The sequence below is a fragment of the Echiichthys vipera genome (genome assembly GCF_963691815.1).
Source record: "Echiichthys vipera genome assembly, chromosome: 13".
Classification (NCBI taxonomy): Eukaryota; Metazoa; Chordata; class Actinopteri; order Perciformes; family Trachinidae; genus Echiichthys; species Echiichthys vipera.
This window is the reverse complement of record NC_139838.1, coordinates 13435136-13443637: the sequence shown is the minus strand read 5'-3', so window position 1 is coordinate 13443637 and position 8502 is coordinate 13435136. Positions and strand designations below refer to the sequence as shown.

The 8502-nt window shown below is 43.4% G+C and overlaps 1 protein-coding gene across 1 annotated transcript; it reads left to right on the top strand.

Annotated features, from left to right (window-relative positions):
- Positions 1-312: 312 nt before the first annotated feature.
- On the top strand, positions 313-2957 carry evx1 (even-skipped homeobox 1; the record flags this gene model as incomplete). Its single annotated transcript, XM_083925280.1, has 3 exons — positions 313-676; positions 1639-1874; positions 2430-2957. The coding sequence occupies 3 exons, from the start codon at positions 313-315 to the stop codon at positions 2955-2957; spliced, it is 1128 nt and encodes a 375-aa protein (XP_083781406.1).
- Between the last annotated feature and the right edge of the window lie 5545 nt (positions 2958-8502).

The following is an 8502-nucleotide window of genomic DNA, read 5'->3' as shown; positions in this document are numbered from 1 at the left end:
AGGGGGGGGACTATCATGACGACTGGCCTATTAAGAATGACAGCTCTGAAGAAAGAGAGAGAGAGAGAGAGAGAGGGTAAATGGTGATCCCTCCCAGAGCTCCCACTGCGCACTCTGGAGCGCTCTTCTCTCAGGGTCAGACCGGATTGCATCCCCTCTTTTCCAGAAGCCTCTCCTTCTCCTTTGGACTCACCCCCCCACCCACCTCCATCATCACTACCCACACCCTAACCTGAAAAGCATCGCCTCGGTTTGTGACGGCTTGCACTCTCCCGCGAAGTCGAGGGTGTTTTTTTTAAAGTCGTGCTTGTGATGGAAAGCAGAGAGGAGATGGTGATGCTGGCGGAGGGAGGTCAGCTTGGCAAGAGCGCCTCTAATTTGTCGGGAACCATCGGGAGCCCCGTGCGAGAACCGCAGGGGAAGCCCGTCCAGAGACGCTGTCTGAGCCCCGACGCTGCGCCCTACTCCCGGGACAGAGCGGAGGCGGTGATGGAGGAGAGCGCAAGAAGGAATATGTGCGCCGATATGAGACCGGTTGGCACCTCTTCCTCCGGAGAAAGACACCGGAGCGATCATCCCCACAGAGACGGTAGCAGCTCAGACACCGAGTCGGACTTCTACGAGGAAATTGATGTCAGCTGCACGCCTGAAAGCATGGACTACCCAACCGCTAAAGGTAGGCTCGGGAGCTGCATGCCACTGCGGCTTTTTCTGTGTCCACATGCTTGTGCTAATGAAGTTGATTGAATACCAACGTGGATTATGCCAATTAAAAAATGTCAGGATATACACACGGACGTTTAACATTTATCATGTCTAAAAATGTACAATGGAATCGAAATGATGTCCCCAAATGAAATACTGTAGTTTCAATAACAGCAAAATAGAACTGCAGTCGGTGCTGCACAGCTGTTCTGTCAAATGACAGTGTGGCTGGAAACACGCTGAGTTGACACCCACCATCTAACCAGGCATTTTCCCCTCTCTGAGTTTGAGTCAGTCGTACAAAGCAAATCAGCCCATATGTGTCTTTACAGCACGAGCAAGAATGCAGGGTTTTATGTAAACCACAAGAAAAACGTGAAAGGAAGGCCACTAACAGAGGAATTTGTTGGGGGACTATCTGGCATTTTATAAAGATGCAACGACTCAAAGGGTGTTTGCTGAAAATGTGTTACATCCTACATCGAAATTATATGAACGAATAATCATTTTTAGATAAATATATGAATGTTTGTAGTGCTGTTTGCCTCAGACCAAAAGGATGACATAGGGTCAAACGAAAATCAATATAACAATATAAATAATTTTAGTCCACTAAAATGATGGCTCAACTATCAATATACTCTGGGAAAAAATCATCACAATAAAAATATTAGCAGGTAGTTGTTAAGACAAAATGAACACCTGCGAGACCTATATGTCAGGAAGGTCCTTAATATTAATAGTTAATATTAAAAGTGAAACAGTGCAGTTATAATATTAATAATATAATTACCTCTGAGGAAAATAGCTTATAAACTATGAAACGAATTAAATAAAGACAATATTTGCGTTTTCTTTTAATTATTCTGCTGCATATGTTGAAAAAACTATATGGTAATTATATCTGATTAATTATTCTGCATACTGATTCAGGTCGAAATGGGGATTCTCCGGTTCACCCGAGTGAGAATGGTGCTGACCCGGGTAACCTTGTCCAGGGTCCGGGTTCCCTGTCCTATGCAGCGGATCAGATTCGCCGGTACCGGACTGCGTTCACCCGGGAGCAAATCGCACGGCTGGAGAAGGAATTTTACCGGGAGAACTACGTGTCCAGGCCGCGGAGATGCGAACTGGCGGCCGCCTTAAATCTACCTGAAACCACAATCAAGGTAAGACTGCTTTGTCTCAAAGAAGCAGAGCTGAAGGAGGCCTCTGGCAACAAATACAGCCTCACATTTTGTGAGCTTTTATTTATTTTTTGTTTCTGTCAACAGAGTGCTGAAAAACTGTTTAAATAGATTATTTTTTTATTAAAAGACCAGGAATAGCTCATAACCAAATATTACAAAACAGTTGACCAAGATCACAGGCCTGCACACACACACAGACACACACGCACACACACACACACACACACGCACGCACACACACACACACACACACACACACACACACACACACACACACACACACACACACACACACACACACACACACATATATATATATATATATATATATATATTTCATTGGCACGAAAACAACTACAAATTTGGCCTGTTACGGTAAAATGGCATATACACCACAAGACTAAATTCAGAAACTAGCCCTAATTTGTACGCAAAAGCGGAACTATGAGCTGCATATCTGCTTTGTTATTATTGTTTGTCTTTGGATCAGTGGGGGTTGTGGTTAATATTTGACTCGGTGTGTCTCTGTCCCAGGTGTGGTTTCAGAATCGCAGGATGAAAGACAAGCGCCAGCGTCTGGCCATGACGTGGCCTCACCCCGCCGACCCGGCCTTCTACACCTACATGATGAGCCACGCGGCGGCCACTGGAAACCTGCCCTACCCGTTCCCATCCCACCTGCCGCTACCTTACTACTCCCACCTGGGTGTCGGGGCCGGCTCGGCTCCGGCTGCCACCCCTTTCTCTAACCCCCTGCGCTCCCTCGACAGTTTCCGGATGCTGTCTCACCCCTACCAGAGGCCGGACCTCCTGTGCGCCTTCAGACACCCTTCCTTGTACCCGGGTCAGACCCACGGCCTCGGTCCCGGAGGAAGCCCCTGCTCTTGCCTGGCCTGTCACTCAAGTCAATCCAACAGCATCTCAACTAGGCCATCCGGCTCGGACTTCGCTTGCTCCCCAACTAGCAGGACTGACGCTTTTGTCACTTTTACGCCTTCGGTGCTCAGCAAATCCTCATCTGTGACATTAGACCAGAGGGAAGAAGTGCCTCTGACCAGATAAAAACAAAACAAAACAAGCTCTTGTTCGATATAAGCCTTTTACCATAAGCTTTTTAACCTAACATATTATATGATCAGGACTGAAAAACAGCATGAAGAGGTAAGCAGTGAAAGGCAGCTTAAACTTGGGGCAAGATAATTAGCCAGATCTTCAGCTGACGCACAAGGGATCTCCCATTACTGAAAGATAAACCCACTCCGGAGCCAGGACAGTGGGCTGAAATATGAAGGCATGGACACAAAACCAGATTTGATTTTTAGAAGATTAATTGTATGTGTATGAGAGAGGAGGGGGGAGTCCAGAGAACGTTTAAATCTGTGTGATGGATAGCGTTAAGGGTTTTATCATTACTCGTCGCCTCTTTACGCGTCCAAATCGACGTACATGTATTGTTATTTACGCGAGAATGATGCTTTCCATCTCTTTTTTAACAAGGGGATTTGTTAACAGACTACGGCCGTCTCATTATAAAGCAGCTATCTCCACACCAGGGCCCTCTGCAGCGGCCTGGGCCGAAATGTGCAGATGCCAGTGAAATTAGTAAGTGATGTATATGTACGACCCGGTGAATTTTGAGTGTTGAATTAATGATAATACCAGGAAGGGATCGTTACTGCCAAAAGGTAACAAGGCGCCGGGGGAACGGATTACTACAGCGCGTACGGTTTGACAAGGGAGGGGGAGAAGAAGAAGGAGGACCCAGAAGAGGATGGAGAGAGGCAGAGAGAGAGGACAATCAAAATGAAATAAAATAAAATTGAACATCGTAAGGCCAGCAAACACTATCGGTTCTCCCCCCTTGACGATATAAGAGCCAGATCTTATATCTGATGGAAATGTGATTAATATATGCCCATTGGCGTCTTTTTTCTTGCCTTGCACTGCTATAGTAGCGCCAGTTTAGTGGGGTTTTTTTGTGGAGAAAGCGAACTAGCAAGTGACTGTGTGTGTATTTTATTTTTATTTTTTTGTTGTTTTTTGGAACGTCTTATTTGCAATAAACACTGTCAAAGAATCAGTTGCGCGATGAATGGAGTGTTTGTCTTCTAAACACCTTTATGATTTATTTGAATTGCCAAGAGCCATAATTCAGAGCTAAGAAAATATCATTTAAAAAAAAGAAAAATGTCTTCCTACAACAGAATAAAATCTGATTCAAAACAAGTTGTCCCTCCCTCAGGTCATTTTATTTCGTTTGTAGCTTATGAAGGATTTCCTATACTCTACCCCCCCACCCCCCCACCCCCCAATAATAACACTAATTTTGCTCTCAAGTGGTCGGTGTCAAAACACCGGACTGTGCCCACATATCTCCTGATAGGACCGCTAGATTGACCGTGACAGTTAAGTGGTCCCCGGGCTCCGTTAAAGCCACTCATATTTTGTCTCCGACCACTTAATAGACACGACAGAATTAGTTGTCTGAAGATATTGGAAATGCAAAGAGATCGATGATTCGGAGAGGCCCGCCACCAATCAGCGGGATCTTAATTGGCTGCGTTTGACCGGGGCTGCGCAAATTAAGAGTTTTCTGAGCGTAATAGGATTGGCGAGGTGCTGTGGCCCGCAGAGAGACGCACAAATCACATTCTGAACGGGGGGGGGGGGGGGGGGGGGTTATATTGGCGTTGGTAAATCACAAGTTATTGCAGTAATACGCGGATAAATGGCTGGCATTAAGTATGCTTCACGTGGCAGAAATACTGGTCAATAGTGTAACTATCTACAATCTAACAAGAAAAGGACTACATTTTTGTTTGGTTTTTCAAAAATACAAATTATTTAGATTAAATACTATCATGCAGACTTTGCACTAATGAATAATTATCACTTTTTCACGTTATCTCCTGCATAAACACGATTTTTTGCGCCCAAAATAGAAAATTACATACCAAAAAATGTCTTATAAAGTCACTAGACATTCAACCTCCTCTGACGCTGTCTGAGGTAAAAGGTTCATCCTAATCAGACAGTACTGCACCCACACGCACGCTCCCTCCCCCCCCCCCCCCCCCCCTCTACTCCCTCCCGCACACGCGTTTGATTGATGGCCTTATTAACTGGAGTTCTTGTAAGTGTGACCGAGCTGATTAAAATGCATATGTTTGGAATAATACACCGTTTAAGCCGCCCGGGTCGAGGCGAAACCACAAGGCAGATTTATGTAAACTATCAGCCGGTGTCTTTAAGCCTGATGGGGACACGGGTCATGCAGGAAAATGGTTTTGGTTTGGGTGATAATAAAATCGTACCATAAAAATAGATGAACGGATCGGCTTCTAGCTGCATATTCAAAAAGGTGCAGCCTCTCCAAACTTCTTCTTTCATAGCAGGTTATTTTTTATAAGCTTGGAGCTGTTTTTTTATTTGGTTACACGGGAGCGGCAGCACTATACGATCATCTTCTAAACCCGCGTCACACTGTGCCAGGATGACACATTAAAGTGAGGCAAATTACAACCACATTTACCCAGCCACGCATATGGATCTCCATCTCTGCACACTGCATAAACTATACGACTGAATCCTCAACGGCCTAATCCCGCATCAACATGCCATTTAATCGCTGAAAGATTGCATATGACTGTGCTTCAAGATATGATGGGCTCATAGATTGCGCACATAACACCAATTACATCAGCAGTATAAGATCCTATTAGTGAGAATTGGCTCAGGACTCTCCGGCTCCCACATCTATAGCACAAAGCATTTTGATAGGGGCGGTGCAGTGCAGCTGTCCACCGACAGCAAATTCAAAAAAAAAAAAAAAAAAACACCAAATGGATCCGTGGCTGCTGCTACCGCTGTTTAAATTGGATTACATCCTAATTTACAGGCCCTTGTCGTTTAACGCAAGGGGCTGGCGGAGGCGTGGACCGACCAATCACGCAGTAATGATGATGAATGGGAGATTAATGCGCATACAAGCAAGACAATTTAAGCCTTCATCTGTTTAAATAGGCTTCCAATATCATTTGGAAACGGGGGTCACGTTAAATCAATCGGGGGACGCGTGAAAGTCGTTTTCGGCGGCGTCTTTATCAACCTTATTTACGGTGCACCGGAGACAGCTATATGCAGCTGGGAAATGGGCCGGCTGCTATGTGCTTATGTGACATACAAGAGCAACAATAACAGAGCAGGACGGGGTTGAGGATATAAAAGGGTCCTCTTATTTCAGTTGTTCAAATCAAGTGGAGCCGAAGATTGTTCTCAGTGTTTCTGTGCACACTGATGCAGAAATGACCCCCCTTCTGGACTGAAATATAGCTGCTTTAGTACAAATAAACTGTTGGGTTAGAGGTTCGGTGTAACATGGATTGAAGGGAGAGCAGGATTTGTATAAAATGGTGACAAAAATGCACATTCAACAGCATACATATTCATTCATTTACTATGGGGAATTGAATCATATATCCTACCTCACCAAACTTTATGTAAAGCGGATGCACACCGGCTTTGAAATGCCCCTTCCCATCACAATTATCTCAAAGTGTTTCATTAAGACAGTCCGTTGACTACTCGACACCATTAAAATCCTCCGTGTCCACTTGTGCAAGCCTTACAATATAACAACGCTGCCATTTATTTGGTGGGCCTACACCAAACGCGCCACGCACCAAAACTGTATTTGGCGGCCGGATGAGCCATTAACCTGTTTAAGTCGGAAGTTAAAGTGGTTATCCAATTTGAATGTATTCATGTAAAGTGGGGAAGGAAACAGCAAGGAGAATAACACAATGACAAAGTAATATACGCTTAAACATGCAGATGGTGTAGGATTGATCAGTGGCAGGCGGTATACTTCATGTCTGAACTGTTCCAACTGTGGCATTTTTATTGACAGACGTGACGTGGAAAGAGACCCAAACAGAATGAAAGCACTAGCTGTATTTTATAGACCCCCTCTGCAGGTAAGAAGTTGCGGAATACCATGTAGGTGGGACATAATCACTAAAATAATCAATTTACCAAGACAACAAAAACAAGAAGTACACATTTGACATTAAAATACACCTTTCCTCATGTCATGTAAGTGATGCAATGACAAACAGTAACCAATGTAATAACACAACTCGACGCCGTCTGTGCACTGTACCCCCCTCCTTATTGATGTGGTCTGTTCCTGGAGCTTTTAAGCAGGTGTGTGGGCCTTTTAAAGGCATTTTGCCCGCACACCTAGCTGCTGGGCACACGGAAGAGGTAACTATGTACAACCATGGCTGTTCTTTCTCTGTGAGGTTTTTCAGGGAAATAAAAGTTGTACAATTCATATTCATTTTTGAAACGAAAAATAAACCAGTCACCATCTGCATTGCTCCTAAACTGTAAAGCAGGAATGTGTAAAATGGTCAGCGTTAACAGAAAAAAAAAAGTAAATATATCTGTGCAATCGATCCTTTGTGCATATAAGGCAATTCAATCAATTGGCTATCGATTATCAACCTAAGGCAATAGAGCCCCTAGTCTCCATTATATAGCCTGGATCAATATAGCTCCACAAATCATATTACATGGAATCATAGTTTATTCCTTATTAAAGTAGAAAGATGTCTGATTTTTTTTTCTCAAGATGGAGAAATTCACTTATTTTGCTTTTCAAAAGTAGCCTTGTGTTTACACTAAAATGCGTGTAATGGTCTGTTAATGCAGCTTTTCTGTAGCTATTGATATGATACATTTTTAATAGTTACTGTTACCAACTTAGGACAAGGTTGATGGGTGGTTTAGACTGAAATTGTGTGCCTTGTCCGCACACTAATTTTAAGGATTTAAAAAGAGCTGAGACATGATTTCAACTACTCAAGCTAATTGTATTCTCTGTCTGCAATTGAAGAGAAATAGAGCTTTGAGCGGCATGTCCCAAATTGCTGTCTTGTGTAACTGAGCCAAAATGTCAGTGTTTCCCAGGACACTGAAGTGATTTAATGTGTACAGGAAAATATCCCTTTTTCATGCTGAGATGTATCAAGTAGACAAGACTTACAGTTGCAAGGCTTTGTGAAGACAAGAAACACAAAGCTGCTAATGACATTATAGAAAGCAGTTAGATTATTCATTGATTATATTGACATTAAGAAGCACGGACAGGGTTGGTTAGTGTCACCTTTTGTAAAACAGCTGTTAGGATGATGGGTGGTGAACCAGAACGGTCTCCCGGGGAACCTTATTTGGACTGTAGTGTTGATCTCTCTTTATTTTGATCCTCTTTGCTATCATTAGTTCTTAGAGCCATCTGAGACTTGCTAGAGGATACAAGGATTTGGTTATTGATTTTTTTTTTCAAAACACACAAGGATCTGACTTCTTCAGTTGCACTGAAGAGCATAATGAAGAGCATCATTTAAGGGGATTACATTACGGAAAAATACTCAACATTTCTGTGATTTTGCATTTTGTGTGACTTAATATATGAATTATTAATATATAATGACGGGATATGGAGATCAGCTGGTTGTGGAGTACACATGACATATATTGTGGAATCCAGACCTGAAATACGGTCTAGAAGAAAATTGGTCATGTACAGTAGCAAAGAGCATGC